At 44.7% G+C, this 19787-nt stretch overlaps 1 protein-coding gene across 8 annotated transcripts in view; it reads right to left on the minus strand.

The window, feature by feature from the left end:
* The window catches only part of TRIO (trio Rho guanine nucleotide exchange factor), a 254175-nt gene that overhangs the window by 172578 nt on the left and 61810 nt on the right, over positions 1-19787 (minus strand). For all 8 annotated transcript variants that reach the window (XM_060278041.1, XM_060278045.1, XM_060278044.1 and 5 more), the window contains exons 2-5: positions 19040-19114; positions 13012-13126; positions 9675-9867; positions 8557-9069 (exon numbers count right to left, since the gene is read on the minus strand). In XM_060278041.1, the coding sequence (XP_060134024.1) occupies positions 8557-9069; positions 9675-9867; positions 13012-13126; positions 19040-19114 (896 nt within the window). The remainder of the gene's footprint in view (positions 1-8556; positions 9070-9674; positions 9868-13011; positions 13127-19039; positions 19115-19787) is intronic.

Consider the following 19787-nt stretch of genomic DNA (forward strand, 5'->3'; position numbering starts at 1 on the left):
GAAAGAAGAGACTAATGTAAAACGAAAACAAAAAACCTACAGCTAAAAGAGAGGCAGGGAGAAGGGCATTAAACAAATGCACGGTGGCCGAAAGGAAGACGGCCAATTATGCAGGAATACTACCAACAAGCGCTAGGTTAACTCAGGATAATAGCAACAGCAGGAGTCATCAGAACTATTCAAAAAGCAAGGAGGCATCAATCGCACTGGATATCACATTTCTAAGACATCTCAGGGGCCAGCACAGAAATAAATGTCGTAAGGACTGCGAGGCAACTGTGTACATTGAAAGGGCCACAACAAGTAATTGCTAATGAATACAGTATGAAAGTTCACACGGACCACCCGGAACTGCAGTAGTTAAAGTACAGCTGGAATGCTACATCCAGATCTCTGCATTTTGAGATACAGAGGGAAGACAAGCTGCAATAGAAAAAGGACCGGTCACAGCACGTCCATTTACTAGTTTTGCAGCTGAGACGGCAGACCAGCATACATAAAACCGAGCACGGCTACAGCTGTCAGTCTTGCCTCTTCCGACATGCTTTGGACAGGTTGTCTGCTTGGGGCTTTTTAAGAGAGTGTCCATGCAAGTTGTCGTCTTGCTAGAAAACCAGATTATGTAGAGGGTTGGAGAGGGGCAGAAGAGGGGTTTCTTGGCGACATTACAAGGGTTAGCCAACCAGCTTGTTTCTCAATGTCTGGTCCAGATACCAGGGAATGGAGGCTTCACAGAGGACGAACCCTACCCTCGTTTTATTTTGTACACCTGTGAACGGTGCAAACTTGGCAGACTAGGGAGCTGGAAGGTGAGCGCTTGTGGCACCACCTACACAAAACCTAAGGCAGCCGCGTCCTTGCCTGGCACCCAGGAGTCCTTAGGACTGGCAGCAAAACAAAAGCCTGCCTGGCTGGACTCTGGGCTCACTCCCAGTTCCATCCGCCATGGAAATGTGGGGAGCAGCAATGGCGGACACACACACAAAAAAATCCCACAGAAATTTCTGGGCCAACTTGGCTTCCGGTGGCGTTTGGCAACCACCCCCAGCAACAGAGCTGGCCCAGCTAAGTTGATTAAACATTTCAGCTCTAATTAATGGGGAGCAATATGTTCGCTACCAGCACAGATGCAGGCCCGAGACATTTCGCTGCTTGAAACCCGAGCACAAATGGTGCCCCTCACATCGCCATGGTTAACAGTTTGCACTCTTTGGGCATCAGTTACTTCCTTCGAGTATTTCATTGGGCCTTCTGCGGCGGGCAAAATGGCCTTGAAGCCCTATTTAGATTTAGATTCCCCCCCCCAAAAAAACCCCTTCTTAATCAATTGGTACAGTTTGGCAAGGAACGGGTTAACTATTTCCTTCAGTCACAAAACATCATTTCTTCCTGCCTGCGTTTAAGTAAAGTGATTTAACAAACAAGCATACATGGGAGACTGGCTTCAAGAGAGCCCTTGAGAAATTTTCAATTTAGATTTTTTAATAATCTACTTCACGGCATTTCAGAGTTCACCAGATTTTTAAAAAATAAAGAAAGAAAGAAGTTTGCAGATTTGAAGTGAAATCTTCAGGGCATCAAATCATGATTTTAGATACGTCTAAGCTCTATGCACCCCGCTTCCTGTGAAAATTTGACACTGACGCTTCTGCTTAACAAGCCAACCTTACGATTCCCTGTGTGTGCGCATCCATCTTAGGCATTAATCTTTGTTTTAATTTGGCTTTTAGCCTTTTATTATATAGGCTGGCTGGGAGGCCCAGCTGTAAGTGAGGAAAATAATCTCATGTGAAACAGTGGCACCAGCTAGTTAGAAACAGGGGTGGGGGTGGGGGTGGGGAGAGAATGAAGCCAAATAAACACGGTCTGTGTAAAAAGATGCAATTATTTATTAGTCAATGAACTGCATTTGCTTCTTTGTCAGTAATGCGCTTTAGATAGCACAGCTGCAATTTTATAGAGTTCTATAAAACATCCAATTATATTGTCTCGGCCGGCTCTTCCCCTTCACTATGTTTTTGAGCTTCACCACAAAACTCCAGTGTTATATATCTGATTTCTTTTTTGGTATGGTTTAGCAACAAGCAGACTAACACAAAAACTCTCTCCAACACAGATCCCTTATCTGGGTTTGAAATTTACCACTCCGTCTCACCTGAAGTGAGCAATGTTGATGCTTAATCCATAACTAATTAGCGCTCTTTCGAAGGCCGGTCTAGAAAGGGCCTTTTCTGCATAGCACAGCAAGTCTCCATCCCTAAACAGGTGATGCTGAACAGGTGAATTTTCCTCCCCAACCCCACTGGCATGATCGCTACGGCACTTTGCTTGCACATGTGCGGAGTAATCATGGTGCCATTGTTCTCTCCGTGTTCCTAGATGCTATTACATCTCAGCCAGATGTAAGATGGTAGAGTCTTCACGCTAGGACTCTACCAGAAAGAAGGCTTGCATCGCAAAGACTTTGCCTGAAAGTGCCCTCACGTCACAAAAACATAGCACTTCGGAGAGAAGGCTTGCGATCTGATCTTGGATTCCAAGCAGATCTGCAGTCCAAGCATTGAAGGGGGTTGGACTTACAGCATGGAAGAAGTTATGGAATTGAGATTTAAAATTTACATTGTGTTATACATTGAAAGAAAACTACTATATGAAAATGATGTGCTGTTGGTATCTAACGCCCAGGAAACTAGCAAAAATGTATAAAACAGGGTCAAATACATGCTGGGAATGTAAGGAAAAAGAAGGCACCTTTTATCATATGTGGGGGACGTGTAAGGTTGGAAAAGAATTTTGGGAAATGATGTATAATGAATTGAAAAAAAAGTTTAAAATAACTTTTTCTAAGAACAAAAACCTGAAGCCTTTCTTTTAGGAATTTTAGGTGCTGCGTGGATGTTATTGGCCCAGAGACGGAAAGAAGATAAAGTCCCGACCAGAGAAGAATGGCAGATCAAGTTGGTGGATTATGCCGAAATGACCAGAAGAATCAGAAATCAGGAAGACCAAAATTTTAATAAGGAATGGGGAAAATTTATAATTTATCTTAAAAATCATTGTAAACAGAATTGTTAGTAGGATTGGAATATCACTTGTAGTTTAATGGTGAATTTTGGATATAATGGAGATGTAAAAGATCTGAATTATTATAAATGATGCAGGAGGAAATGACTAACAATAGAACCCACAAAGGGGAGGAGGGAAGTCCAGGAGATCCTTTGGAATCTTCTTTTTATGAAGTATGTTGGATATGTGATTGTAAAACTTTAATATGAAAAACCAAACACACACACACACACTGCTATGCTTCTGTGTCTTGGTCACCTGAGCCTATAATTACATGGAGGGTGGGAAACCGTTGAAGGACCAGTTTTCAGAAGATTCCCCACCCCCTGTGTGAAAGAATCTGTCTTATTCCTTTGCCAATGTTGGTCTTTTAGTCATGCTTTATTATTCATCACCACCCTGGTCCTGCAGGTGGCTTAAACACCTGTGAAAGACGCTTACGGACAAAACTTGCAACCTATGCCGAAAAAGGATCTGTCACACACACGGGCCAGGCACACTGTCCCCCTCTCCTCCTAAGGTGATCTGTGAGATTTGGGCGGAAGAGGGCGTTCTCCGATTCCCTGTGATTTGCATATAATTTGTGCTGTACTCCACCCACCTCTGTACGGTGTCTATTTAATTTCCCCCCACTTAACCACTGCCAAAATGGATGGCACTTCACGGGCAGGAAGAATTTGCTGGGGTGGGGGGTGGGCAGCGCACTGAATCAGGCCCTCGCACTTCCAACTTAATGAAGTGTCCAAACTAATAAGCAAAACTTCAATATGAATACAATTGTATATACACATGCTTTCGTTTAGGATAAAAACAGTGAAATCCACATGCATTTTCCATTCTAGCAACTTTCTTTTCTCAGTTAATCCTCCACGGGTATATTCAGCTAGAGGGGGGGAAATATGATGTCAGAATTGGCTCTGATTCCTGTTATCATCTCCTGTTGTCATTGGCAGAGAGGATGAATCTCTTATTTCCATATGCTGCTTCCCAGCCCCTGTTGAGCCCTAAATCTTGGGGGGTGGGGGGAGTTCCCTGGCTGTACAGAAGGGCTAGATGGATGTGCATATTCTAAAACAGGAAAATCTCTCCCCACGGGTTCGGCTGCAAAACAGGTATGAGTACACCTGGAGCTTCTCAACTCTACAGCAGACTGGGAAGATCTCTTTGCAGAAAGAGCCCAAAGGAAGTGTTATAGCTTTGTAGTGTTCTGCAAAAGGAGATCCCCTGCCAGAGTCATGGCTCTAACTGCAGCAGCAGAAGCAAAGTGAAAATGTCCAGGATTCTTAACCTCAGGCTTGCCAACTGCATACAGATAAGCGGCTTTCTGATTTTGGAACTGGTCCTTAGACAAGCAGGCCTGAGCATTAAACAATATCGAGCTTTAACCTTTTAAAACCCTTCCAAGCAGCTGAGGTGTATGTACACTTTACAGTGAAAGAAGCCAATCCTTTTGCTTCCTCTAGGGCTTTCTATCTTAAATTTGAGGATTTCGCTAAGGAGAGCGCACTGCGAGCATTCACACCCCCATTGCAACAGAAAGAAAATGCGGAATTAAAAACCGCATGTCTAAATTGCTTGCGGTCCTAATGACCCCAAACATTCATTCCACAATACCTACTATTTTTGTGACACAGGAATAAAAATCGAAATATGTGCATTATTCATGTTTTTAATTTCTGTCTCTAGGTACCTTTTAGTTGGAGGATAAAATGTATGAGTAAGGTATGAGTAAGGCCCCACTGGAATTACCCTTGGGGGCTATTACGAACCCTTGATACCATCCCAATATAGTTGTAACCCTGCAACGTAAAGCAATAATGCTTAGCAGAATTCCATGTTTCAATATTAAACTGGAGTCGCTGTCAAATATACGTGGGCCTTTATTTAATCTACAACTTACTTGGGATCTATTTGATTAGTGAAATGCCTCTTGCAAAGCCATGGTGGGAATCAAAGACAGATTAAGGGGTCTAGACTCATCCTTGACTGCATATGTTCAGTAACAGCACAGAAGTTGTACCTACGCAGCCTGGCACAGGGAGACATAAATCAATGGCTACTAGCAATGAAACCTTTGTTCCACCTCCACTGTCAGAGGCAATATGCCTTGGAATACCAGTTACAGAGAGTTGCTGCACATGGGGAGCATGTAGTGCTTAGGTTCTGTTTTCTCATGGGCCCTGGCCAGATCTGACAATGTCATGGAGTGGTTGGATGCAGAGGAAGGAGGAACCACCAACGAAAGAAGGCTCAGAGCCCGGGGATTGGTGGTGGGACAACAATAAGTGGTCAGAGGGAGAGGCCTGGGAAGAAGAGGTATCAGAAGCTGAAGAGGTAACAGGGCTTAGTGAGCAGGGAGAGTCTATGGCAGAGAGATGTCCAGAATCAGAGGCAGAAGTTGAAGCAGGAGACTAGGAGGAGCGAGGTCAAGAGGCAGAGATGAGTCAGGAAGGCGAAAAGTTACAAGTCCCCCCCCCCATCCTGCAGCGACAAGCTCTCCTTCCTCTGTCCCCTAGATCCAGGAGAGGCATGAAAAGGGTGGAGGAGAGGTTGGCTGCCTGCAGGCGCAGTCTCCGCTTGCTTGGGGAAAGCCCTGAGGAGACAAGGCCTTTCTGCCTTGGCAAGTGAATTTCATGGAGGAAGATCAATGGGAATGAGCTGCTCTGCTCATTAGGCCTGATACTCAGCCAAGTCTGCAGAGACCGCGCTTTTGCTAATAAAGAGTTAACTCCACCTTTGAACTGACTGGCATGTTCCTGTGAGAAGCAGGGTGTTCCGTACGTTCTTACTAAATAATCCGTACATCATTCCGGCGACAAGCAACGCTGGACACTTACAACTTAAGTGGCGTGAAAATCCAAAACAGTACAGCTTTGATGGTATGCTGATATCTACTGCCAGTTTTTTTCCCCTCACTCCTTCTGCTTGGAACCAATGTGAAGGCACAAAAGGCAGCCTGAGCAAATATCACGGCAGAAGAGAAGGCCTGCCCCTACCCCACCCCTGCTGTGAGTAACATCTGCTTCTGCAATTACTTCCAGAGAGGTTATTTACACTGGGCCCACCAAGGGTGGCGGGTCGCCCCACCCCAAAGGAGCAACAACCTTTGCAGTGGTCACTTCAAGAGCAAGCTAGGGAAAGGGCGTGACCTCTGGTTGGTCTATTCTCTGGAGACTCAGGTCAAAGGTGTTGCTTTCAGTTGCCTTTATACCCCCAACCCTTCTGGTTAAGAGAAATTGGTAAAAACTAGAACAAGGAGTCTGGGGTGCTGGGATGCAAACCATAGTTACTGCATTGAGAGGCTTGCTGTATTATTAGGGTTTTGTTTGTTGCGTGCCGGATTTTAATTGTTATCTATTTCGAAAGCCGATCTGCGCTGAAAAAGCAGCGTGAGAACGTAAAGCACTAGGGTGGATTTGATTTAAATCAAACTGATTTAAATCACGATTTAAATCACGATTTAAATCACTAGTCAGTAAGACTTGATTTAAATCATAGTTGATTTAAATCATAAAGACTAATTCTTGCTGGTATAACATTATTATGCAAGTAGATGAAGATTTTTAGAATAACAACTTTTCATATTAGTTTTTTTATCCCCAGTTTAATAGGTTAATCATTCATATTTGGACAACTTTACTGTTGTACTTAGGAAGGAGAAAAATAATCATTACCTTAATAATAACAATTTAAATAGATTTATTCAACTGAAACAATAACATTTCAGCAAATGTTATTTGCTTAAACAAACATCCATGTTTGTTAACTAATTTGGCTAAACAAAAACAAAATATATATATTTTAAGAAACTTAGACTGTCAGCCCAGTCTACACATGAAAAACTTAAATACTGTCCAAACAATCAGAAAAATATTGTTTCTATTCTATTCACTGAACTTCTTGAAACTTAGCACTGAAGGGGTTGCTTCTGTACTCATAGGTTTGTAGAACAATAGGATTAAGGTCTTTTTCTCAACTCTGTTCATGTTATAACATTTTTGCTGTGAAGAAGAGGCATGTGATCTCTGTTGAGTCAAATTCAGTTTTGAGAACTGCAAAAGTAAACCAAGCACCTGTGATAATATCTTGTAGGCAGAGAAACTGCCCAATAATCTTACAAAAACCTCTGAAAGAGGTGAATGGATTAATGGAATTTATTTACCCCAAAAATTAAACATATACAGTACAACCTTATACTACATAATTAAAAAAACTAATCTTTATTTCATGATGGAATAACCTTTGGATGGTAATATGTTTTCCTCACAAAGCATTTTATTTAAAAAAAATCCAATTTAAATCAAAAAAATCGATTTAAATCAAAAAAATCCGATTTTTTTGATTTTTTTAAAAAAATCATTGATTTTTATCCACCCTGTAAAGCACCTCTCTCAAATCCCAGTCGTTACGATTAATTTGCCTAAATCATAGAGGTGTCTGCATTAAAGAAGTCATTATGGCAACTGGGGAAAAGGGCCACCGACATGAAACTGCACAATGCCACGCTTAGCTAGGGCCAGATCCTATGTGTGTGTGTCTTGTCTGGAAGTTGAAGCATGCGGAGTTCAACAGGACTTACTCCCCAAAGTGTGTGACGGCAGTCTAAGAGGGCCAATCCCAAGTTTAGCATGGATAGGTCTCAATGACTAATGACTATAGTGAGGCTTAAGGCTTCACATGCCTATGAAAACTGGAAGCTAGTTTACACTTGCCAATTGCCCCACCTTTAAAAATAAATAAATAAGCATTTGGAATTCCATTTTATCATGACTTAAAGGGCCAATTGATGGACCACACCTGGTTCCTGGAGGTTATGGGCTGCAGGCTCTGGACAACACCACGCCGGCTCCATACAGGGGGAGCCAGCAGCTCTTCCTCAAGCCAGAGCAAAGTCCAAGGCTCCTAAAGGGCAAGACATCCAGCTGTACTGGGTGTTCCAGCAGCTCTCCATTGCACAGAGCAATAAATGGGTATCTGCAGGGCGAGCAGTACACAGGGGACAGCTCTCCCTTGTTTCCCGATGAACCAAAATGCGCCAATCCCAGGTTTCATTTTTAAAAAAACAGAAAGTTTCTAGTTACAGGTAGGTAGCCGTGTTGGTCTGAGTCGAAACAAAATAAAAAGATTCCTTCAGTAGCACCTTAAAGACCAACTAAGTTTTTATTTTGGTATGAGCTTTTGTGTGCATGCACACTTCATCTGATGAAGTGTGCATGCACACGAAAGCTCATACCAAAATAAAAACTTAGTTGGTCTTTAAGGTGCTACTGAAGGAAATTTTTAAGAAAGTTTCTAGCATTTGTAGAACCTGAGATACGAGGCAAAATGTACAGCCTTCACATTTCTATTCTGAGAAAGTATCCTTTACTTGGCCCCTTCCTTGGAAAAGAATCCTGCGGATACCCACAGTGCCACTGGGTGCTGACACACAGGGCCCATCAACTGAAGAAGTTGGCCGAGAAACACCCCCACCCCCTGCCGCCATTTTACCTTTTCTGCATCTTGTTCAAAAAGCCTGAGCTGAAAGCACTGGTCCAGTTTCACCTTCCGCACATGCCACATCTGGTGCAGATGCTGCCGCGTCGAGTGCAGCCTGTCCAACATGGTGGACACTTTGGGCAAGAGGTTCTGCAGATCCGCGTTCCCAGACCCAGAGTTCTTTTTGGGGAAGGTCTCGCTGCTCTGTATCCTCTGCAGCAGCTTCTGCCCTTCCAAGTCCAGGTCCTCGATGGGCGCCTTGATGACCTTCTTCTTCAGCTGCGAGTGCTCTTCGATCATACTCCGAGCCGCCTCCAAGTCCTGAGGCAAGTCCTTTTTGGCCAATATGTCCTGCAGCTCCTCCAGCCTGGAGAGCATGTGTGTGGCATTGCTAATGTAATCCTCAAAGGCAACTCTGATTTCTATCCACTCCTCGTGGTTATATTCCAAGCAGCCGTCAAATTCGGGAGTTAACTGAGAAGGGTCGACAACTTTGGTAAGGCCTTCCAGAGACACCATGTTGGTCTGAAAAGCAGCAACGGTTAAACGGTTAACCACAGGGCAAGACACATTTAAAGCACTGAAAACTGCACAGTTCCATTAAACCAAACTCCGGGGAGTTATGGGGGTGCTGTGTTGTGCTCCCAAATCACGGTGGTTAACCATGTAGAGAGATCTGAACCTCTCTGCCTGTAGGGATCACCTGAGCTTTGGCATGGCTGGGCCACTGAAACGGATGGTCTGGTGGGCATTATGGTGTCATAAGTATGTGTTGATGCAGAGGGAGATTTGCTATGTGTCCATAGCAACCTGAGCTCATTGGTTCCTTCCATGTGTGAGCAACATACGGGCATCATCGCTGACACAGTCCTTGGTCTGCGCACACTGGAAGCATTCCCAGAGGAATTATTTCCAGGGGTTTGGGGTTCTTTTTGGCCATTTGGGGTTATTTTTCCCGCCCGCCCTCTTGAGCATCAATGGAGGACTACAGGAGTTTATCCTCCGTAAGTTTCCTCAGCGACGTTGAAATGGAAGGCTTACATGTGCCAAATGCTAGTTTTACAACATTTCCCAAGACACTGTTCCCTGCAGCACTTTGGGCACCCAGCATTTGTTATCGAGGAGTTTACCTCAAATTCAAACTTGGAGCTGCCGAAGTTAGTCCGCTGTTTCTGCCAAAAGTTGTCTGGCTTGATTATCAGTGCAACATGAATGCAACAGGGAAAGGATTCCTGCAAGATCTTCAAAAGTGGCTTAATAGAGTCCCATTTAGATCCACGCATATCTACAATAACGGTGAAACCTCGTTTACACACTTCTTCACTAGAAAGCAAACAAGACAACAGTTAATAGAGGCAAGAATGGTCCCCAAGCGCCAACTTGGCTACTCTGCCTGCCAATTCTATTCTCCTTCCCATCCGTCAACTCGGTGGGAGCTTGACCTGCAGAAGGAGGACATCTCACCGGAATTTTTCACAACCTGGTAGGATTAACCACTAGTGCATGGCCAACCCTAGATGAATGAACATTTTACACATAAATAATGTACATCACTCAGGCAAACAGATGCCGAGATTTCTCCGTGCATCTCCTCAAACATTCAGGCACACTCTCTTCCCACTTTCCCCAAAACATCTGAACATATGCAAAAGGTATTCACAGCTGGGTGGCCATCTGTCTTGGATGCTTTAGTTTAGATTCCAGCATTGCAGAGGGTTGGACTAGATGACCCTTGGGGTCCCTTCCAACTCTACGATTCTATGACTCTACGATTCCCCAGGCACCTGCCTAGTTTACCTCTATTATTGGAGTGCCCCTGCACTAGTGGATAAAGCACAACATAGGTTTCAGTAAAATTTTAAAAGTTCATTTAAAACTCAGCACAGAAGCAACTGTAGCATCACAGAGCCAGATATCAGCGAGACAATAGTTCTGTTTTGTTAAGATGTCCTCTAATTTAAACACTTCCTACATAGTCTAACAAGGACCTATTGACTTCAGAATGTTGATGACACTTAGCCTAGAGAGATTAAATAAACAAGAAACCAATTGTCTGTTGACAGACCGTCCTAGTTCCTTGAAAACCTATTTATCTCTCCTCTGGGATTGCCAGGGGTGAGAATACACCGCAACGTTTCGTTGCAGGTTCCCGCTTTGTCTATTCCAACAGTAAACTCAGTTTGTATTCTGCTTAGTTCTTGGCTGCTCCTAGAAACGTCCCCTATCCCAGGTTGACAGCACTCATATTCCCCACTCTCCCCAATAAAAATACGCTGGGGTACCACTAAGTATGTGTGCAGCCAATGAGGTCTTGCTTGTGCGGTGGGGCTTTCTCGCACCTTCCTCCCTCTGCACCACCCCTCCATGTTACATTGGTCGGGTGAAGAATTAGGGAGGAGGAGGCATCTTTGCTAAGCGTCTTACAAGCTGTTTGTTTCACAAGGCTTTCCACAGACTTTTGCTACTGCTTCAACTCTCTCAGCCATCTACTACGGGGCCTTGGCTCCATGGCGGATGCTTCTCCTTTAAAGATCAGTCAGGGCAGAGCTGCAAAGCAACTACTCTATTCCGAACTTAAAAATGGAAAGTGTAATGCTGGTGGTCAACAAAAGAGGTTTAAGGACTCTCTCGAGGCAAACCTAAGAAAATGTAGTATAAACACGGACAACTGGGAAACACTGGCCTGCGAGCGAACCAGTTGGAGAACAGCCTTTACCAAAGGAGCCAGGGGCTTGGAAGACGCCCACTCGGGGACTGACTTCCGGGACGCAGCCACAGCTTTCTATTGGCTGCAGGAAGCTCCTGCAGCCAATAGGAAGCCACAGACGCCTCCTCCTCCCCCTGCCATGGCTCCGAAAGCCAGCGGGGAAAGAGAGGTGGGCGTGGGCGCATGCGCACAGGTGCACGCGCTCACGCGGATGATCCGGCCCGCCAGCGGAAAAGTTTGCCGACCCCTGAGCTAGCAGCTACCTCCAAATGAGTGGCTAGCTAAACCATCTGCCCAAGTTTCCAATGCTGACGAAAACTACTTTCTAATGTTCGTCAGCGATCCCACAATGCTCCCCCCATCTCCCTCCTTCACGAAGATGCCTTGCTTACCTGCCCGTTGTCCAAGCAACCTACTGAAGTGGCAAAAGAAAAAAAACAAAGAGCTGTGTACTTGAGTACTCTAGTAAAATGCTACCAGTGCCTAAATTCAGCCTGGCATTCGGTCCACGCCGAGTCTTTTGGAAAGCTCTGAAGCCCCACAATTCCTAACTAGATACAGTAAGGCCAGCTGGCCCTAAGGAGGAAATTTACACTTCACTCAATATTATTCTGACCGACTGAAGGAGAGGCAGCCAGCTCAGATGTGAGCTATTTCTGGGTTGAAGAGCGGTCTTGCAGAGTCATGTTCAGTACCATTTATAAGGTGCAAACTTTACTCTGGAGTTAATAGTGGGTTCAACGAAATGTCCTCCCCTCCCTGTGAAACTGGCACTTTTAAAAAAAGAAGAAGAAGCAGCTTCAGCCTAGTGTGAACCAGGAGAAAACCATCTTTTAAGTGTCGCCACTTTGCCAAAGCACCTAAATTGGCCAAAGTCACAAATAACTCCCCACAAGGCTGGTCCTCAACAGTGCAGCGAGAAGCTACGGTTCGCAAAAAGCCACTTTCTCCCTTGTCCCTTGGAACGCTGGTTTCTTCCTTCGCCAGAAAGCTCATAAATTCGGAAGAGCTTATAAACCCGCAGAATCGAGTGGCAAAGCTTTTCCCGGACTCTGCCACTTCAGGCAGCGAGTGTGAGGTTGCACAGTTCAATGCTAACACACACACACACACACACACACACACACACACACACACACACAACCCAGGAAAAATTACGTCAAAGAGGTGACTAGACTGAACCCTTTCCCTGACATGCTGTTTTCAATTTGTGTGTAAATGTGGAATAGTGATACATATGTATGCACAGAGACATGTGCCCCCCCCCCACCACCACAAACCAGCTGCATGAAGAGGTACAGTCCAGGGATAGGTGGCTGTTTTTTTTAATCACCTGAGTTCATCACCAGTTGTATAAACTGGTCCTGCAACCTGAAAAATGCAAGCAAATGCAGCAATAGCGATTCAGACTTTGGCTGCATGCCGCAATTCCCTCTGCGCTCCTGGTTAAGGGCAATCCTCTTGGAATAATGCATTTGCTGTTGTCGCTGTTAACCGCAGCCCCGGTCATTCGGGGCGAGATGAGTGCAGAAAAAAATAACCTTATTCCAACTTTATGACGACCTGCTTCTTCTTTGAGAGCATTCTGAATTCTCCAGAGCAGCAGGCCTGGTTGCCGAGTTGCATCCCCGTATACAAGCGGAAGGTGAGAGGAACATGAACTTGGTATGAACCCACACAGGACTCCCTTTTAAACTGTTTTGACACAGCGAGGCAAAGTAGCACAGCTTCAAATCATAATACAGGGAAGATGCCCTTACCTAGGAATACAAGCTAGGTATGAAATGAGCCTTCTAAGGTCCTCTTGTCGTATTCTATCATGGTTGCTGCGAGCTGGAAATGTTAGAATGGGGCCTCCGCGCTTATCTCTTCCACCTGAAAAAGAAACATATTGAGTGCCAACTGCCGGCTACGGTGTGCATTGGCGATAAGAGATTCTGCCCAGGGGAGGGCTGAAATCTGACAGGACGCATTTGAGAAGGCAGCACGGGATTTTATACATGTTCGTTTCTACAAGCGTGGCTTCGGCTCAATAAAAAGACGTTGCCAATGTGTTTTAAGATCTTGCTTAAAACAAACACACACACCACTACCAGGGGACAAGCAGTTTACAAAAGGTCTTGTTTTCAGGTTTACAAGAACCACGCTGAACATGCTGGAAGTAAATATTTAATATTTATCTGATTACATTGGCATTCCAGACTTTGTCCCAGGACTCAAGAGCAGCATTCACAGAGCAACCCTTTGTTAATCCCCCAAGCAGCCCTGAACATTTATTTTATGCTTTATTTTATTGCATTTGTATTCGGCCTCCCTTCCATCATGGAACCAAAGGCAGCGTAGATGTAATTCTCAGGCAGTGACCCATCCAGCCACGGATCAGACTACAATTTGCTTAGTTTTTTTTTGGCAAAGTGGTGGCCTCATGTGCCTTCAAACCGTACCCTGGGACCTTGCACCAATAAGCTTGGAAGGTTGAATGGAAATTTGAACCCAGATCTTCCACTCCCAATGCTGACACTATCTTTTGCTCACACCTGTGAGCTGAAGGTCAGCATGGAGACTAAAAGAGCAGTAAAGTTGATTCTTTATTCAAGGAAACAGAATACAGAGAAACCTATGGCAAGCAGATGCCAGAACTGACAATCCAGCCTCCCACTTCCCTCTAAATCTCCTCCCTGTCCGACTGTTTTCCCTGCAGTCTTACACTCCTTTGGGGAGGGGGCCCCGAGACCTCTGTGCTTGTCGTTCTGCTACATGCAAAAGTCTCCGAGTTCTCGGAAACAAGAGGGGAGGGGAACGGAATATGGTAGGACTAGCAGGCTCCTGTGAATTTGTTGCCGCCTCAGCCCCCACCTCCTCCTCAGCTACCTGTCCTATGTCTGCAGTGTTTTCTGCCTCTTCCTCCTCTCTCTCACTCGAGCCCGTTGCTTGTTCAGCATCCAACCATTCTGCCCCCGCTTCATCCTCTGATCTGTCTTCCCGTGTCCCACCACCACTTCCCTGGCTCGAAGCCTTCCTCTTCTGAAGCTTCCCTAGGGTGGCTCTTCCCAGAATTCCTCATTGTCCAGCCAGTCCCTGACCACACCCCTCTGTTGCTCCCTCCATCTCTCCCATCCCCACTGCCCAGTCTCGACGGCAAGCTAACTGGGAGTCCATAAACCACTTTGCACACTTACAGTGGTAGATAAATTACTGGTACTCCTAATAACACTCTACAATGCCTCTCATACCACTTGGAAAGGCCGAGAACAGAAAGCTGCTCATTGGAGCAACATGACCACTACAAAAACATGCAGACCAGGGTTGTTCTTTGAAGCCAGAAAGTCAACAACCCTATCCCTACTTCCAAGGACTTTATAGAGAAGGCTGCACAGAGTTCCCAGTTAGTTCCCATGCAGACACCGGCCAGATCCTGGAAACCTTAGCTTCACAGCAGCAACTATTTCATGTGCCTTTTGCATCCACTACTAGGCCTCTTGAAGGCTCCAAGAGACAGAAGCTGAGGCATTTGCAAAAGACAGCAAAACACTGAGCAGCAATGAAAACATGGCGGATCCAGCTGCATGCACAGTGTGAGAAACAAGACGGATCCAGGACTGGCTATGACCTCACCAGACGTTTGCATGGTTCCTTCATCTCCTACCTTGGCCCCCTTTTGAGAAAGGACAAAGGACATGTGCCAAACCTGACATGGAAACTCTGTGGCCACTGCTGTAACTACTTCCTTTACGTCTAGGGGACTATTTGCATTCCTGGTGATGCTAATGTGCTTAACTTAAGATCCAATTATGGGGAAGTAGGGGCATCCACCACTAACATCAGTATTACTATACCACTTAAAACAGGGGTCGGCAAGGTTTACCTCGCCTGGGCTGGTTCACTCCAATAGAGATCCTTTCGTGGGCCAGAGCGCGTGCAATTTTCGGCGTCTATGTATGCGCAATTTTCAGCACCGCGGAAGTGAGTCCCTGCGCCTGTTTAGTGCAGCGGGCAGGGACTCCCCGAGTGGGCGGCTCGGTGGCGACTCATGGGCTGGTTAAATTACCTCCATGGGCCACTTTTGGTCCATGGTCCTTAGGTTGCCAACCCCTAACTTAAAAGCAATGCCAGAAGACAATTTTTGTTTGAGTTACTGCAGTGGAGCAAAGGCACAGAAAGTTTCTCATCAGTTTCAACTCCTCCCATAACTGCGCAACTTTACCTGTTTTTATTATCTCCCCCAGCACCATTTTCCAGCTCACTCTAGTTGAATTAGCCAATCAATTATGGCACAGCCATGCTATTTGTAGAGATCTGCCATGGAGACTCACCCACTACTTTAGCCTTTCGACACCAGATGAAGGTCTGGTTATTCAACACAGCAGTTTGTGGACTTGGGTGCCAGCGCTGAGGTTTATTTGAGCTGGCTTCTTAACCATCTGCCTTGCTTTTTAGTACCTGTATCTGGGACTGCTTTCATTTGTAACCTGCTCTGGAGTTGTATTTGCAATGAAAAGCTCATAATAAGTGTTTTAAATTAAACAAACAGTAGCTTTGAACCCGAACATCCGGCGTGGTCCTGCAGCCGATCAGAAGTCACACCTTGGTTTCCAGATGTTTTGGAAGTCGAACGGACTTTCGGGATGGATTCTATTCGACTTCCAAGGCGTGTGTGTGTGTGTAGGAAAAAATGGCTGTCAGGTTGATTTGAGAGCTCAGCTTGATTTGGGAATAGTTCCCTGGTATAAGACTGACTGATTGACTGACTGAATTATTTATAGAGAAATTTCTACCTCACACTTCAAGGGCCCATACAAGTCTAGGCTTGTCCTGACCAACACACAAGCAATGCCTGAAGTAGTAGTAGTACTAGTAATTAATTATTATTATTATTACTTATTACTTATACCCCGCCCATCTGGCTGGGTTTCCCCAGCCACTCTGGGCGGCTTCCAACAAAATATTAAAATACAAAAGACTGTTAAAAATTAAAAGCTTCCCTAAACAGGGCTGCCTTCAGATGTCTTCTAAAAGTCTGGTAGTTGCTTTTCTCTTTGACATCTGGTGTGGGGGCATTCCACAGGGCGGGTGCCACTACCGAGAAGGCCCTCTGCCTGGCTCCCTGTAACTTAGCTTCTCGCAGCGAGGGAACTGTCAGAAGGCCCTCGACGCTGGACCTCAGTGTCCGGGCAGAACGATGGGGGTGGAGACGCTTCTTCAGGTATACTGGACCAAGGCCATTTAGGGCTTTAAAGGTCAGCACCAACACTTTGAATTGTGCTCAGAAACGTACTGGGAGTAAAACAAAGGTCAACAAAAATGGCTGTTATATGCCACCTTGACTTTTAGAAATCGAGAAAGACGGAACCATATTCCTAACACTCAAAATGTCTGCAAACCGGATACCCCACTGCCAGCCCCAAACTTGGGTGAGGGGTACGGAGCCAACTTTGACCACGTAGCACTCTGAAGGTTCTGAGTTCCCCCCAAGTACAGTTATGGGGTTGGGAGTGAGTGTGTGTCTTGACTTACGGCGTCAGTGCTTTTCTGGGCTCCTGCACAACAGTCAGATAAATCGTGCTTGAATTTGGGATCTGAGAAATCTTCTCTATTGTTTCGCCTCCACTAAAAAGGAGGTAACTTATCTCGGGGCCGTTGCTCGCGATGGCAGAACATGCAACGCATGACCCTTACTAACCTTAGGCACCATGAGCTAAGGGTCAAGCAGAAATAAAGAAATATATTTGCACCCCCCCTTTCAAAAAAGGAGCTTCACATTTCTAATCAGAATAATTATCCTCATAACTCAGATTTGGAATTTTTCTCAGGCTACTTATGGCTTAGTTGTGATTCAAACCAGAGATTTCCGAGTTTGAAAAGTACTATACAGTGCTAAATGTTTTCCTATGAGCACAATAATACAACTATGTAAGCAGCATTCGCGTTTATTTTTTGCTTGGATGCGTCAAAAGGGAGGGTGCTGTTTTGAGCCCAGCAAGCAAATCTGGGCTGCGGTGATAGGACAGAGTTAAAACCCCTTTTTTTTGCATTCTACAATTTCACACCGCTAAACCAAACAGAGCTGGGAGGCAGAACACATCCTTTTAAGTAGTCAGTTGCTTAGGGATTGTGGGCGAAAAGACTGCTCCATGATAATCCCAACAGCTTTTAAAGTGTTTAAACTTGAAAGAATGTCACAGACGTAGTCTATTTAACAGCCGCAAACCATTAAAGCACATTGCGTGCTGCTCTCTGGAAAGCTACCTAGCGACGTATGGGGCCGCAGAAAGCTCATTTCAATGTTTAGGGTCCAATTCTTTCACCAACTGGCTTTCACTTCCCGCTCTTCCACAGATTTAGAAACTAGCCGGTTTTGAAATGCCGTAACACCTTTAGGCACACGCGGGTTGTGCTGTGGTCTAAACCACTGAACCTTGCCGATCAGAAGGTCAGCGGTTCGAATCTCAGCAACGGGGTGAGCTCCCATTGCTCTGGCCCAGCTCCTGCCAACCTAGCAGTTCGAAAGCACACCAGTGCAAGTAGATAAATAGGTTCTGCTGTGGTGGGAAGGTAAACGGTGTTTTCTTGCGCTCTGGTTTCCATCACGGTTTCCCGTTGTGCCAGAAGCGGTTGAGTCATGCTGGCCACATGACCCGGACAGCTGTCTGTGGACAAACACTGGCTCCCTCGGCCTGAATCCGAGATAGGCACCGCAACCTCATAGTTGCCTTTGACTGAACTTAACCGTCCAAGGGTCCTTAAACTTTTTTAATAAAAAAAAAACAGTAAGGCAAGCCCATCAGAAACTGTTTAGGATGGCTCACCTGGTTCTTGGATGAATAAGCCCAAGACAACAAATGAATACAGAACCTCTCTTAAAAAGAGAAGATTCAGAGCAATAAAGAACAGTTCGTTACATCTACACCCCGCTTTTCCTCTAAGGAGCTCAAGATGGTGTTTCCCCATAGGGTTAGGCTGAGATACCCAGGCTAGCCCTGGGTCACCCAGTGGTTGAGTGGGGATTTGAACCCTGGTCCCCCAGGTTCTAGTCTAAAACTCTAAATGCCTACCCCAAATGGACATCCTCAGAGGTAGCACTATGGAGTATAAATATCGGGAGAAACAAATATATATATATCCCTTTTTAAGTTAAAAATTCCTGAGCAATTTTATGCAGGAGTGATCCACTCTTAAATGAGTGTTTGGAATGCACCCCCTACCTCAAAACAAAGAAATACAGATAATATTTGTTAGGTAAATTTAAAAACAGGACAACACTTCTAAACATATGAAGTTGTTTGAACTGCTTATACAGTGGAACTTCGGTTTTTGAACGTTTCGGAAGTAGAACAATTCAGAACATGAGTGCCGAAAACCCGGAAGTAATTGCTTCCATTTTCGAACGCGCCTCGGAAGTCGAACAACTTCTGAGGCGCGTTTCTCCATTTTTAAAATGGATTCTGCCGACCGCCCATTGATCTTTGGGTTTTCGGACAGATTATGTTTGAAAACTGAGGTTCCAATGTATACAAATTAAACACTTTTGTTATTTACATGGAAAGGAGAAAGACTTGAGAAACACCTGGTTACGTTTTTCTTCAAAGCATCTTATATTTTATTTTGCTGCCAACACCTCATTCATGTCTTTGACTGCAAGCCCAATGCATGTTCCCATGCAGGTAAATTCAACTGACCCAACTGAGCCTGACCGCTGAGTAAAAATGGACAACATTGTGTTGCTGGTGAGCACTGAATAAATATCCATGAAATACAGATCAGGATCGTACACAAAATGCATCTCCTTACCTGACAGGTATGCAACTTTCTCCTTCAAGATTGGCAGGACTTCCATAGCTTTCATTTCATCATTTTTACGAAATCCTGAAGAGACAAATAAAATGGAGTTTACTTGGCTTTAAGATCAATATGTGTTTCCCAGAAGAGAACTGAGCTATACATATGCAACGGAGACAAAAGTTTCTGGGACTGTATCATTTCATGGCATAGCTTTTTTATGGATTGTACCATTTCGTATTACACTGCAGAGAGCAAAGAAGACTGCTTATTGGACAGTTCCCCATGAAAATGTATACGCTATCCAATGCAGCTTTACTAGAACAGCAGCCCTAAAATAAGATTTTTAAAAAAACAACAAGTGTCGCTCAAAAACAGCTTAATTTAAATGTCATCCACATGCAATACAAGCATACTCTAACAACTGCAGTTATAAAATCTTAAATCTGAGTCCATTATCCTCCCACATATATTTGCGTTAAAAGCCCATAAAAGGAACATATGCAGGTCCAAAATATAAACCTAGAAGTCAAGCGCTATAAGTATGACACAATAAGTAATGCCGTGTGTTTATCATTGTGCTGCAAATATTTAGGCTGCAATCCAAAAACACACTTAATAGGAAGTAAGCACCAATGAAGACAGTGCGACATTCTTCGGGGTAAGCGCACAATTATTATTTATTATTGTAATTACATTTATTAATTGCCTTCTAAACCACCTTCTCAATGCAATTCACAGGTAAGATAATTAATAACAG

The sequence above is a fragment of the Zootoca vivipara genome, chromosome 8, assembly GCF_963506605.1.
Source record: "Zootoca vivipara chromosome 8, rZooViv1.1, whole genome shotgun sequence".
In the NCBI taxonomy this organism is placed as follows: domain Eukaryota; kingdom Metazoa; phylum Chordata; class Lepidosauria; order Squamata; family Lacertidae; genus Zootoca; species Zootoca vivipara.